At 45.5% G+C, this 15,121-nt stretch overlaps 1 protein-coding gene across 1 annotated transcript in view; it reads right to left on the bottom strand.

Moving 5' to 3' along the window:
* Nucleotides 1-14,632, bottom strand: part of LOC107107884 (C-factor-like) — an 18,935-nt gene extending 4,303 nt beyond the window's left edge. Inside the window, exons 1-3 of the mRNA XM_015408247.1 lie at nucleotides 14,369-14,632; nucleotides 11,741-11,792; nucleotides 985-1,172 (exon numbers count right to left, since the gene is read on the bottom strand). Coding sequence (XP_015263733.1) covers nucleotides 985-1,172; nucleotides 11,741-11,792; nucleotides 14,369-14,515 — 387 coding nt within the window. The 5' untranslated portion in view covers nucleotides 14,516-14,632. The remainder of the gene's footprint in view (nucleotides 1-984; nucleotides 1,173-11,740; nucleotides 11,793-14,368) is intronic.
* Nucleotides 14,633-15,121: the final 489 nt, after the last annotated feature.

Here is a 15,121-nt window from a genome sequence, read left to right as displayed (position 1 = left end):
AGGAATGCCTGTGGATAAAAACAAACAGAGCCATTTCCTGCAATTGTCTTTCCCTCATTTGTGTAATGCTTTAGAAGAAGAAGAAGAGATTGGATTTATACCCGCCCTTCACTCGGAGTCTCAGAGCATCTTACTGTCTCCTTTCCCTTGCCCTCCCCTCCTCACCCCACCACAGACACCCTGTAAGGCAGGTGGGGCTGAGAGAGCTCTTTCGAGGACAGCTCTCGAGAGAACAGCTCTGAGAGAACTTGTGACTGACCCAAGGTCACAGCTGCATGCGAAAGAGTGGGGAATCAAACCCGGTTCTCCCATATTAGAGTCTGTGCTCCTAACCACTACACCAAACTGGCTCTTTTAGTTCATTTTAATGTAGTGAATTGACATTGAAATAAACGTACAGCCCACTTAGAGATGAGTAGGGCAACTGAACCAGCACCTGGTTTACTGGTGTAAGCAAAGACTTGCAGGGGAGGGAAATCCCATCCACCGCCTCCAGTTTCTCTAGCCTTCCCATTGCCATATCCTCTCCCTTTTCCCATCCTGCCACCACAATTTTCTCTCCCGCCTTCCGGGTGCAGTTGCTAAGCAATCCCAAACGGCCAACCATGATCTCTCAAGGTTTCCTGAGATTTCACTTGGCATTGGGGGTGGATGGGGTTAAGCCACCACAATTTTAAAAATCATATATTGCAGTTATTCTGCATACCTAGGCATCCCCCCCAGGTTTGCAGAAGTGTCTCCCCTATCTCTGTACCTGGCCCCATTGTATGGGTTTTTTGGATCTGTACTCCAGGGACCAGGTTCAGAATCAGGTATTAGACCTGTTATTTCAGCTGCTACAGTGAGAGGAAGCCTGGATTTGCCTTGCAGCTGAGAGACAGGTTGGGATCCCTCTTTGGTTTTTACTGTTGTATATTCACCCTATAGTTTCTTCCTTTATGGGAAAAGGTGCCCCCCGGAACGTGGCATGATACAAAGCTGTACCTTGGTCACCAGCATTGGCCCAACAAGGTTGATTTTGCACACATTCAGCATGTCTTCTTGGGTCACCGACTCTAGTGTGCTTGGGGGCATGACACCAGCATTGTTTATCAAAAGGTTGAGCCCTTTTCCGGCCAAGTGGGCCTCGACTTCCTTTGCCGCAGCCTTGATGCTCTCTTCGTCAGTGGCCTCTAGAATGAGGACGTAAAGGGAACTAGTCATGGAAACTGCTTAGGTCCATTCCAAGAGATGTCTAGTGTGCGTTTGGGTGGTTTGGGATAAATGTACCTCTTCCTGTTTGGCATTTGCTTACTGAAAGATGAGTATTCTGCAGTTTCTCCCTCAACGAAAGCATTAAGGCAGCTGACATAAATACACGGGATACAAAACAAGATGCTGTAAAAATGTTTATCAAAGCGAGCATCGTTGTGAATATTGTAGAAGAGCCAAGTAATCCATCACCGTATCTCTGTCCGTTACCGAAGGCCTGCCTAAAATGCTCTGCCTTACAGAACTCTCCGAAGGCCAACAGTGAGGGCAGACGCCACCACTGAAAAAGCCCACAGGCAGGCTAAGTCGTGTCCTACCAACCTGCATGTTGGTGATGCTGGTGCTCTTAGCACACTGTTGGCACAATTGCAGTTATATATTTGTACCCCACTTTTATCCCCAATGGGGACCCAAAGCAGCTTACAACAATATTCACCTTTGTCCTCACAACAATCACCCTGTGAGGTAGGTTGGGCTTAGGGAGAGAATGACTGGCCCAAGGTCACCCAGCAAGCTTCCGTGGCAGAGTGGGGGTTTGAACCTGAGCCTCCCAGATCCTAATCCAACACTCTAATCGCCGCACACTCAGAAGCAGCATAGTGGCTCCACAGGTTGATATAGGAAGTGACAGTCCTCCAAGTATGTGGGTTTTGGGCTAGAAAAGGCTTTAAAGGAAAGAGCTGGCACCTTAAATTAAATTAGGAAACAAATAGGATGTCAGGAAATATATTCCAGGATAGATGTTATTATCCAAAACGGTTAACGCTAGTTATAAGCAATGCTCCCTCTAAGGTGTGGAGTCTGGTGAGCAAAAACCCTACTTTATGAGCTACTGGCATTAAAGTTGTGAGCGAGTGATTTGGCTGCTGCATAAATTAGTTTGCTCTGGAGCCATCCTTCCTGAGCTAAGAGGAAAATGTGTGAGCCGGAGGCTAAAAAACTGTGAGCTAGCTCACACTAACTCAGCTTAGAGGGAACACTGGTTTTAAGCTGAAATGGTACATTTTGCACAAGTTGCCGTTTCTGGGCCATTTTTAAGGGTAGCCCTGAACAATTGAAAGGTCAGTACTAGAGGTTACAGTAGTGTGTATCACCAAAGCTTGATCGGTAGAGTCCAGAACAGTGATCAATTATATATTTTACCTTGATGTAGCTGAAGAAAGCTCACTTTCTGTTTATGGGTCACAAGCAGGGAGCTGTCCAGAAGCATCCAAATGAATTTGGATGTGTCTGTCTACATGACTACCCTGCTTTGTCTCATGATTCTCTCCACTTTCACATATGCCCATTTGCCGTTGCCTCCAATTTTGAAAGATCACTTAGTATAATGAAAAACAAAAAGCACTTCCAGGTTTTTTGAGCTGACACTTCCTACTTAAGTGTCTCAGTATCTGTTCATTAACCCGGCTACTCTTGCAATCCCTCCTTGAATGGATGCTGATGCCTGCGCAGGCACAAAAAGCAAGCAATACATTCTATTCAGTGTCGATCATTTAAAAGATGCATTTGACTTTGCAAGCACAAAGGGAAGACAAATGGCAAGTGATTCTGTATATTATATGACAGTCAGTTTAATTATTTGAGTGACCATGACCCCAGGGAATGTTTCTTTTCCAACAAATGAGATGATTTGATTCTTGAACTGGGTTAACACAGCCACAAGTTGCAACAACCAAGGGGCTACTATACAGCTGCAAAGGTGCTCAGCACAGTACTATACTTGAGACAAACTTTGCCAAGAAGCATTGAGGCAATTTGAGCAGGGGCTGACCTCTCACATAATCAAGGGAATTCATGGTGATTGTGTTTGCTGCAAAGTTCTCAGTGTACCTAGTCCTCCCTCAGCCACGTGACCACAGCATCCAGGCTCAGACCGAACCAATAGCTTCCGGAGGCTTATTTAAAGATAAGTATACCCCTTGACCCTGTTAAACCCCACTGTCTGCCTCTCTGGCATAAAGGTGAAAACTTCTATCCTCTGCAATCTGATGGGGCACCAATACTTGTTAGTGGGACGGATTCAGTATGTAATTCACATTTTTGGATGCTTTGTTTTTTAAACAAGTGTGGCTTGCTTTAGGGAAGAGACCATAGCTTAGTGATAGAAAGTGAGAGAAAGGGACGCCATGGCTTAGTGATAGACCTTTACGTATAGAATGCTCCAGTTTCAATTCCCGGCATCTCTCAGCATTGGATCCCGGCAGGGTTGAGAAGAACCCCCACAGAACTGTTATCAATCTGCGTATTTCTTTCGTTAACTTCATTTGTATCCTGCCTTTCTTCCCAATGAGGATCCAAATGGACTTAAGTCAATTCAGTTTTCCTCCATTTTATCCTCTGTGAGGTGGGTTAGGCTGAGAGTACGTGACTGGGCCAGATCACCCAGCCAAGCTTTCATGGCAGAATGGGGATTCGAACCTGGGTTTCCCAGGTCCTTTAAGGAGCTGCGGTGGCTCAGAGGTTAAGACGCTGAACTGCAGGTGGGAAGAGTAGGTCTTCAGTTCGAGATCCTAGTGCCGCATGATGGAGTGAGCTCCCGTCTCTGGCTCCAGCTCCTGCCAACCTAGCAGTTTGAAAGCAAGAAATTACAAGTAGATAAATAGGTACCGCTTGGTCAGAAGGTGACAGTGTTCCGTGCACCTCGGCGTCTAGTCATGCTGGCCACATGACCACAGAAACGTCTTCGGACAGTGCTGACTCTTTGGCTTGGAAACGGAGATGAGCACTGCAACCCTAGAGTTGGATTCAACTGGCTTTCGAGCAAGGGAAATCTTTACCTTTACCCTTCCCAGGTCCTAATCTAACACTCTGATCACTACACCACACTGGCTTTCACCGAAGTAAACTAGAAGGGCGGAGGTTCTAACTCAATACAGGGCAGTTATGTAAGTTTTTTGTTTCAAAAACAAAACCCAAAGCTTTTCTTATGGGTGGAGGAACCCCATCTCAGCTGCAGGCAGGATGTAACAAGCAAAGCTAATGGAACTGCCAGGGAGTTGCTGTGTGTGGGGAGCAGCAAACAATATATGAAAAGTGAGAACATCGAGGACAGATTGACAGCAGGCATGCCAGCGCAGGGGCATTCTTGGGAAGCCACTTTGTTCCTTTTGTCTAGAAGCAGTACAGTTAATCTAAGTGATGCTGTTATTTGCACAAAGTTTATAACCTTCTTTGAGAGGCGTGCCTGAGCCATTCAGGTCTCAGGTAGCAGGGCTGGCAAAGAGCTTTCTCAGCCAGGTGCCTTGGAGGGTTGTCATGGTTGCGATGGATCAATGGCCTAACAGCTTCCTTTGTCAGGAGGGGCTGTGGTTCAGCAGCAGAACATCTGCTTGGCACACAGAAGATCCCAAGTTCAATCCCTGGCATCTCCTGCCAAAAAGGATAGGGTAAGAGATGAAGCGGAAGACTGGAGACCCAGGAGAACCTGCTTGTCCGAATGGACAAGATTCACTTCAAGGGACTGACAGTCTCATTACAGTATAAGACAGTTTGATGTTTCCATGTATTCAGGGAGGTACAGCTTCCAGAGGCTGTATGTATTCTATGCTCTCCAGGTCTTCTGTTCTCTGCCGTCTGGCTTCTGTTCCCGCCATTGCTTGGCAAGGTGGAGAGGGGAAAATGGATGGGGGAAAGCATTGTTGTACCATTAGCACCATGTCACTTCTGGTCCAAACCCAGGAGTGACATCACCACATCAGTGGGATACTCTAGGATTCACCCAAAACTGGAGCATTGAACAGATACATATTACTGTCCAGTCACTGCTGCCATTGCCTTTCCCTGTGAGATCAACCCATGTGGTGGAGACTCGAAGAGTAATATTTTAAGGTTGCTACTGCCTATATACTGTTACTATCCCCAACAAGGGTCAACTGGGGCAAGGAGAGGGGAACTGTTCAGGAACATTTGGCTGGCTGCACACCACATCAGCTGTGCTTGTGTCTTCTTTCTGTCTGCCAGGTATAAAACTGCAGGTGTGAATGTCTTGGCCGTTAGGCCACAGCTCATGGCCTGTGACTTAAGGGAGCTGGCCACCAGATTTAACATCTACAAAAGGTTGGTGGGGTTTTAATTCGTTGTACTTTTCTTGCTTATATTGCTGTTTATTTCAATTGGGTGGTTCTGTCAACTGCTTTGAGTCTCCCTCAGGGAGAAAAACAAAGCACTAAATGACACCCCCCAAAAAAACAAAGAGAGAAGAAGGTGGGAAAAAAACAGCAGGAGGAAGGGTTTATTCCAGCTACAGTCCTAGCTACTGAATTGTTGGAATATACAAGTATGATAGTGCACCTACTTGAAGATCAGAAGAACAACTTATAGGGGACAGCTGAAGGACTGCTAGTTAGCATAGCTAGCTTAGGACTTTTCACAATTTCAAACTATGTCCTTCCTGTCTCCTGATTGGTTCTTTGGAGACTTCCTGCTCCACCTGAGCTGCCCTCCTTCATTCTTGTCTCTACAGCAATTAGTTGCTTAAGTCTCTTTCTCCCTCTTCTCTGTTCCATCAGAGTTTAATAAACCAAGATATTTTCTTTAAACAGTTGGTTCTTTGTACCTCCGCATGTTTAAAGTCTGCCAACAGGGTTCTGGGTCCAGTGTGAGCACTGCTGCAAAAAATGGAAAGTTTAGAAAAATTGGTAGACAAAAGAAGAAACTGCAAAATGGCTGTTTCCTGCACAGCTGAACACAACTACCTACTAGATAGGTTGACAAACAATAATTTTCTCATCTGGGGGAAGAGAATGAAAAGCCACTTGCTTGAAATGGGACTCTGGGCACGTCATCAATGAATCCCAACCAGGAGATGACACCCCAGCAAAGCAGAAGCCCTGGCACATGCACAATGAGAAGGCAAGAGGTGCATTAATAAAAGCTTTGTCCAACAGAGATGTTTTGCAAGTCATTAACATGGAAACTGCAAAGGCAGTCTGTACTGGAGAGAATTTATTTTAGCTCTTCTCTTAAGAACCAGCTCTATATCCAAAAGAAGCTATTTAGCATAAGGATGCCTGAAGGGGATAATCTGCAAGAGCACTTAGATCAAAAGCTTGTTCTGAATCAAGAGCTAAGAAGTGCTGGCAGAGATACTGCAGAACAAAATTTGGTTGTTTTGACTTTAGTCTACTCAAGACTCATGAAAATGTTGTATGCTAAATACAGTCAAAAGAAAATCTCTCTCTATCAAATGTGATAAATGAACTAAGTGTAGCTGATGGGAGATCTGTTGTGGCAGAAGGGGTAGGATCGGGAACTATATAATGCAGACTCCCAGATGGACAGGTCAGAGAAATCCTTATTGAGAAGTGTTTGTATTGTATGTGCTACAACTAGCAAATAACTTGCTTTCAGTAACAGTTCTTTCAAAAAGAGGAATGGTGACCTCATTTGCAGAAAGATGTCTTATAAAACAAGATGGTGAACTGACTGCAACAGGGAGGAGTGTATGAAGATTTATATGCTCTGGACACATGCACACAAAGTACAAATTTGACAAAAAGTTGCAATCATAAGTGATGTTCCAGGTTATGGCACTGAAGATTTGGGCATAGAGATAATTATGCAATTGCCCAACTTGAGAACCAGAATTTGACCAAAGACATACAAACAAATAAATGTACAATTGAAAGGAATTGCATGTATTGCATCCAAGCAAAGGGGACAAGACCAAGTTTCAGCAACAATCATGAACCAAACCAAAGTGCCCCCTAGAGCTCATTCATAGTGATATTTGTGGTCCAATGAAAACAGAGACCATTGGGAACAGATATATTTTGACTTTCATTGATGATTTATCTAAATACACAGTTACCTACTTGATCAGGGAGAAGAGTGAAGTATTTGAAAAACTCAAGACATATGTTGGAATGGTTAGCAACAGGTTCCAGAGAAAACCGCTGGCAATCCAAACTGACAACAGGGGAGACTATGTGGGACATGACATTAAAAGGTATTTAACTGAACAAGGTACTGAACATCAACTCACTATCCCGTACGCACCAGAACAAAAATAGCATTGCTGAGAGGAAAAAACACTCCCTGACAGAAATGTGCAGACACATGTTACTAGAAGCAGATCTACCAGAGAAATACTGGGGAGAAGCCATCAACACTTCCACTTATCTACAAAACAAGTTACCCACAAAAGGTGTCAAGAGCACGCTGTATAAACTGTGGTATGGGCAGAAACCCAGCATTAAACATCTAAGAGTATTTGGGTCAAAAGCCTTTGTCTACATTCCCAAAGAAAAGCGGTCCAAGTTGGATTTAAGGATTGAGCAAGGTATTTTTGTTAGATATGTTTTGGGATGTGAGGGATATAGAATCCTTGATCCAAAAACACAAACTATATGAATTTGCAATGTAGTCTACATGGGTGAAAAGGAAAAATCTAAAACTACAGAAGAAATGGACATTATCAAAGAAAAGTAGTCCAAGTTGGATTTAAGGATTGAGCAAGGTATTTTTGTTGGATATGTTTTGGGATGTGAGGGATATAGAATCCTTGATCCAAAACACAAACTATATGAATTTGCAACCAGGAAGGGATGAGGAACAAGATGTCAGATGATCAGCTAGAGCCAAGAAGAGAGTACCATGAAGAAAACTGTCCTACCTGACCAAAATAGAGACTGCAATGGAATAGGGTTACCAGCTTTTGGGGGCTCCAATCTGCTGCTGGCCAGCTGGCAGGTGGGGGAAGCCCCACCCCCAAAAAGGGATGTTGCCAGTTGACATCCCAGACATGATGATGTCACAGGGGGGGTTATGCTCTAGTTTTGGGGCAAACACTATGGTTTTGAAAGCAAAAAAATCCATAGAGTTTTGCCCAAAAACTAGAGTGTCACCCCAACATGATGATGTCACTTCCAGGTGATGTCATCATGGCATGCATGCAAGAAGATCCAGAAGCAGAGCCTGGATCCCCCTGCGGGTCAGGCAGAAAGATGGAGAAATGCCACAGAAAAAGGAATTAAATTTCCAATAAGAATCAGAAATGGACATTCACAGAAGCACCTCCAGGAAGGAGGGTAGAATACTAATAGATTTTTCTAAACATACAGTTGTTAAACTCAAACACTGTTTTTCTTTGTTTTTCTTTTTTCATCCCCTGGGGGGGAGGTTTTTATTGTTTTTTTTCAGACTACAAAAACTACAACAGAAAAAATGGGGAAGGGAACTACATCTAGGGGGAGAAAGAAAAAAGACCCACAACTAACTAAAAGCCCAAGAGTAGGAGATCAATACATGAGCTTAACATCATGCTATTTTCAAAAAGCTACTAATAATACAATGAATTTAGTCGGTTATGCTAAAATAATATCGTTTAACCATCCCTTTAACTGTTTAAAGAAAATCCCAGAGCATCCCCAAGTTATTTCCACTTTTTTCAGGCACAAATCAGAGTCCTTCAGCCCTTTTTTATTCTTATCTTTTCTAATCCTCAGTTTATATGGGCTTTTGGGGGCAGCCACCCCCTTTTCGGAGGGGGAGTCCTCGTCCGAAGACCCCAAGTCCAACTCGCCATCAGATTTGCTTTCTTCTTCCTCCCCTTTGCCCTCTTCTAGTTTCTCAAGTTGTATCTGCAGAAATTCACGTGCTTTAAAGAAGAAGAGAAGAAGAGAGCTAATGCTTCACTCAGTTGTTTCTTCAGATTCTCTCCTTTATTTTCTGGGACCCCTTGAAACCGTAGGACCAAATTTGCTTTATCCATTTGTAGCTGTAAAAGCTTTGACTCTTTCGTAGCTTGCTTAATTTCCAACTTTTGCACCTTTTTCTTAACCTTTTTAGTAGTGACGTTCATTTCCTTCACCTTCTCTCCCATTTGCTCTGTTGCTTTTAAGGATTGAGTCAACTGCATCTGCTGCTCTGCCGGACTCTGCCCAATTGTTGACAATTGTTGTTTAATGCCAGTGATCTCGTCCAGGAGAGGGTGCAGGGAGTCAGCTAAAAGTTTTGCGAGCTCAGTGACCTCATCTGTTCGGGGACTGCCACCTAGTTTCGATTTCAATCGCTTCTCTTTCTCCGGTTTCTTCCCCGCCATCTTTTTGGATTTGTTTACTTTTCAAAAAAGTTGCAAAAGTCTCTGATGTTTGCCCGAACGCTTTTCCGCACTCTGGTAAGTCTCTCAAAACAGTTTTAAACACTTATTTTTCCGCTCCCCCCTCTTTCCTTCCGTGTTTCGTCGATGCGTTTGGGAGGGACCCCTCCCCCGCTCGCTTTCCCGTCGCTCTTTAGAGGGGGCAGCTTCTTTTTATATCTTCATGCTCGCTTCAACCTGACTCACAGTTCGTTGTTGGCCATTCGGCCTCGCTCGTCATCATTTATTTCGCCCAATCTCCAATGCTTGTCCTGGTCAGCAGCACTCGTAACATGCGTCACTCAGCGGCAGGGGCGGAGGGGCGCCTCAATTCCCCGGCTTTCGGCCATCAAAGAGGTTGCCCCTCTTTGTTTGTTGTTGTTGTTCAGTCGCACAGTCAAGTCCGACTCTTCGCGACCCCATGGACCAGATCACGCCAGGCCCTCCTGTCTTCCCCCGTCCTCTAAAGTTGGCTCAATTTCATATTCGTTGCATCTATGATACTGTCTAACCATCTCATCCTTTGCCGTCCCCGTCTTCTTTGACCTTCAATCTTTCCCAGCATCAGGGTCTTCTCCAGTGAGTGCTCCCTTCTCATTTGGTGGCCAAAGTATTTGAGCTTCAGTTTCATTATCTGGCCTTCCAGGGAACAGTCAGGGTTGATTTCTTTTAGGATTGACTGATTTGATCTTCTTGCAGTCCAAGGGACTCTCAAGAGTCTTCTCCAGCACCATAGTTCAAAAGAATCTATTCTTCGGCACTTGGCCTTCCTTATAGTCCAACTCTCGCAGCCATACTATAAGCCCCCTGGCTGGGAGCCTTTTACCAAGGCTCCGGGTGTGTGTGTGTGTCACAACCCGTTGGACCCGCTCCCACACGCTGGTGTGCAGTTTACATCCCCGGGACGTCCGGGAGATGTGTTTGCCTATGTGTTGGCATAAACCGGAAGTTTTTCATTAAACTCGAACACTGTTTTTCAAAGTTGAAATTCTACGAAGAAAATTGAATCTTGTAGACTTGCACAATAGACCTTGAGAAGGGGTGCTGGACTATACAAGGTCTATAGTGCACCTATTTGGAGAAGATCAGAACAACAGCTTATAGATGACAGTTGAAGGACTGCTAGCACAGCTAGATTAGGGACTTCCCACAATTTCAAATTATGTTCTTCCTGTCTCCTGATTGGCTCTTTGGAGACTCCCTGCTCCAGCTGAGCCATCCCCCTTTGTTCCTGTCTCTCACAGCAGTTAGTCAGTTAAGTCTCTCTCCCTCTCCTCTGGTCTACCAGTGTTTATTTCTTCTTTAATAAACCGAGTTATTGTCTTTAAACAGTTGGTGCTCTGTTCCTCTGCATGTTTAAACTCTGCCAACATAAATAAGGTCTAAACAGGCCTTGACTTGGAGAAGATTGCTCTGAACCTTCCACCCTATGCAGATGGGTTTAAGGGAGAACCCATTTTTCTAAACAATAAAGCTTATAGGAATGAGAAGTTTGCCCAGAAGCCAAGCGTCAAGTGTTGAGTGATGCACTTAGCTCATGAATATTCCTCTTTCCTGCCCTGAATGAAGCCAGAAGGCATGCAGGTTTCTATACAGCAAGAACAAAGACAGGGGACTGCTAAAGAAACACTCTAGTGGGTGGGTTGGCACAGTACTTTATCTCAGCATTGGTGCCAGGATTGAGCCCAGAGAGCTACCAAAGACCTGCCAGAAAGATTTCTTTGGGCCCACTCCTGTTCAGGAGAAAACACACATGATTCTCAGTTAGGAAAAACATGACAGTGTGATGTAGTGGTTAGAGACTAGGATCTGGGAGACTTGGGTTCAAATCTTCACTCTGCCATGGAACCTTGCTGGGTGACCTCAGGCTAGTCACTCTCTCTTTCAGCCCAGCCAACCTCACAGGGTTGTTGAGAGGATAAAATGGAGAAGAGGAAAACTATATAAGCCACTTTGGGTCTGCACTGGGGTACATGAAGCAAATGAAGTAAATAAACATGGACAGTGTCTTGTGCTGTGCATTGGATGGCCTGGGCTAGCCCTCAGATCTCAGAAGCTAAGCAGGGTCGGCCCTCATTAGTATTTGGATGGGAGACCGCCAAGGAAGTCCAGGGTTACCATGCTGAAGCAGGTAATGGCAAACCACCTCTGAACAGGTAATGGCAAACCACCTCTGAACATGTCTTGCCTCAAAAACACCCATGAGGGGTCCCCATAAGTTGGCTGCGACCCAACAGCAGTTTGCACCCATGGTATCTTCTACCGTTCCCTTGCCTGACTCCCAAGGACCTTCAGGGTAAACTCAGCCCCCAGAAGCCTGTGCCCCTAGTGTCATCCCCCCCACCCCCAATTAGCAACATGGATAAAGAAATGGTAATGGAGGAAAATTCAAGAAGAATGCAGTGGACATACCAAGCTTCAGTATCACAATGCTGGGATGTTTGGCAGCCAGCTTTTTCATCTCCTGGAATCAGAAAAGATTGTATGTTATATCACGAGAAGCTTGCGGGTTTTCTTTAGTCCTTCCTGGAGGAACCAGACCTGTTATTTATATCCTGGTAACATCTAAGCTGTAATGGCTCAAGTGGTTAAGACGCTGAACTGCAGGCTGTGGAAGGTCGGTAGTTCAGCAGTTCAAGACCTGAGTGTGCCGCATGACGGAGTGAGCTCCCGTCTCTAGTTCCAGCTCCTGCCAACCTAGGAGTTCAAAAGCAAGAAATTGCAAGTAGATAAATAGGTGCCACTTCAGTGGGAAGGTAACAGTGTTCCGTGCGCCTTGGTGTTTAGTCATGCCGGCCACATGACCACGGAAATGTCTTCGGACAGCGCTGGCTCTTCGGCTTTGAAACAGAGATGAGGACAGCAACCCTAGAGTCAGATTTGACTGGCTTTCGAGCAAGGGAACCTTTACTTTTACCTAACATCTATGCAGCCCTGACCTCGATGGCCCAGGCTAGGTCAGTCTCATAAAATCTTGGAAGTTAAGTAGGGTCAAGCCTGGTTAGTACTTGGATGGGAGACCACCAAGAAAGTCCAGGGTTGCTGTGCAGAGGCAGGCAATGGCAAACCACCTTTGTTCACCTCTACCTTGAAAACCCTGTTAAAAAGGTAAAGGTTCCGAAGACATTTCCGTGGTCATGTGGCTGGCATGACTAAACACCAAGGCGCACGGAACGCTGTTGCCTTCCCACTGAAGTGGTACCTATTTATCTACTTGCAATTTCTTGCTTTTGAACTGCTAGGACGGGAGCTCACTCCGTCATGCGGCGCACTCTGTGTGGGAACAGCCTTGGAGGCTAGGTAAAAATACTTGAGGGGAAGTATTTTTTGCTTAAGCTTTTCATGGTGTATGAAAAGAGATTTGTGGTGCAAATCTAAGCATATGAACCCAGAGTACATCCCATGGAGTTCAAAGGCACCTACTCCCCAGGAAGTATGCTTGGGATAACCGCCTTATTAAAGGATTGTTGCTTGCTGCTGCTAGTATATTCATCTTTGTTGCTTTTCTGTAATTTCTGGGTTCTTTTGATGTTTTGGGGAAAGTGCCATCAAGCTGAAGCCAACCGATGGTCACCCCGTAGGGTTTTCAAGCTAAGAGACAAACAGAGGTGGTTTTCCATTGCCTGGCCCTGTGTAGCAACTCTGGTCTTCCTTGGGGGGGTGACCTATCTGAGTATTAACCAAGGCTGATGCTGCTTAGCTTCCGAGATCTGGTGAGCTCAGGCTAGCCTGGGCCATCTAGGTCAGGGGTTGATGTTTTAGTATGCAAGTAAATGGTCCCGAGGACTTGTATTGAAAGGGAGAATGCACATTTTTAATGCATTAAAATGTATATTAATGATCTATGTTTGAATTATTTAATCTGAGTTTATTCTTGGAGAAAACCCTATTTGACATGCCACACAGCTTCTGAAATTTTTGCAGGCATTGCCCACACACTTTCAAGCCATAAGGACTAGCAACTTGATCAAAAATATTAAAGCCATAATAAAGCCCATGCTCCTGCAGAAATGAAACACACACAGAGCTCTGCAAATCCTTATCAGTAACATGCCCCCAGAAATTCTGCTGAATTATGCTGTAGATCAAAACTGTTTTCTAATGAGAAGGTTCCGCAAGGGCACATCCACCAGGCAACTGGTCATGTCTCCAAGGCTGCTTCTACATAGCGATTGCCCTCCTCACACTGCTGCAAATGCAGAGACATTTGCAGTGGCTATGGCGCATCCACATGGCGGGTTCTTCCCCACAGGGTTGGTTCCATATTTGTGTGGGCCCCGGGCAGAGAATTTCAATGGGCCCCCTTTCTGCTTGCCACCAGACCCTACTGGTCACACTTCCTTTCCACCCGCACCCGTGCCCCCCACATTCCCATGTGTACTTCCTTTACCCGTAAGCCTTCTTACCACCTTCATGGCCTTAGCCTGATGGCACTGGCCAGCGCACCTAGTTGGAGGTGCCGCCACCATCGTTACTGGGATATCACTGCCATGCACCAACTGCATGTTCCTCCTCAACAATGCTGGGCAGCATGTATAGCTGGGAGCATGGGTATTGAGCATTTGTGAGCAGGCAGGGGAAGGGGAGGCAGTAGGGAAGGCACGTGGGTGGAGTGTTGGTGGTCGTGGGCCCCACCAAAAGCCCTGGGCCTCGCCAGCTGCCTCAAGTCTGGCTGCACTGACACCGGTCCAGCCCCAACATTTTCCCTGGCCCAGTCTCCCACAAGAATTATAATACTTCTGCTCTGTGGCCAGTTCTTCCTCCCTTTAGGCCAGGTTTTTCAATGAGGCTTGTGTGGGAGACTTTCCTGACTGCGGTGAATGGACACTACTGTCTTTTGCATAAGTCCCACTGACACTCTGAGGGCCAAAGGAATGCCTTTGTTTTTGGGCTGCTAAGGCCTTCTATTTTAGCCTGCAAAGACAGCAGCATGCTGGCTTTTCTTCTTCTTTTTCTGAAAAGTAGCTCTGTAAAATTTCCTGGGGTCTAAAACTGGCCTTTCCAAAAAGGGCTGTTTGCTCAGAAATTCTTGGCTCTCACCTGCATTCTCTTATCCTGAGGATCGCGGCACGTGGCAAAGATGCGTTCTGGGGGGTTGGGCATTTCTGCGAGTTGTCTGATCAGTTCCAAACCGATGCCCCGATTGGCTCCGGTCACCATGACAGTGCCGATGTGTCCCCCGGTCATGATGATGCTAACTCGGATGCGACCTTCCTAGGCTGGTTTAATCTCTCTTGTGGTCCCGTAAAGTTTCCTCTGGGAGTTTTTGCCTTCTTTCCAGGCCCCGCCTGTTTGCTAAGTGATACCATGGGAGGGAAGGAGGTTGGCTCTTTTTATTTGTTATTACAAAAGATGGGAGTTCGTGCTGTGCGCAGTGACTGTGACTCATGGAGAAAATCTGCTTTGGATAAACAAACATGCCTTTGCAATCTGTGCCTGAGAAAGCCCTGCAGCACAGCACATTGGATTTCCCTCCCTTTCCCCCATCCATATTCAGAAGAGCACCAGGCCTGTAGCCAGAATTTTTTTGTCAGGAGGACAAATGAGTACAGTGTTCTTTGCTTCTTTTATTTATAGTCTGCCTTTCTCGCGGAGACTCGAGGAGGATTCTAGGGTATAAAGCAATGCAATTCAAAAGCATGAGAGGTCTAATAAGCAATGTTGTGGGACTAGGATTACAACAATCAGAAAAGTGCAACGAAGTATCAGACATGATCATGTCAAGCAATGCAGGAAATGGAATTACAAAAGCAGAAAAGAGTGCAGTGAGAGCAAGATAGTACATAAGCAAAG

Source organism: Gekko japonicus, unplaced genomic scaffold (genome assembly GCF_001447785.1).
Source record: "Gekko japonicus isolate JY-2015 unplaced genomic scaffold, Gekko_japonicus_V1.1 scaffold227, whole genome shotgun sequence".
NCBI classification, from domain to species: Eukaryota; Metazoa; Chordata; class Lepidosauria; order Squamata; family Gekkonidae; genus Gekko; species Gekko japonicus.
The sequence above is the reverse complement of the archived record's forward strand: the minus strand, read 5'-3'. Positions and strand labels throughout refer to the sequence as shown.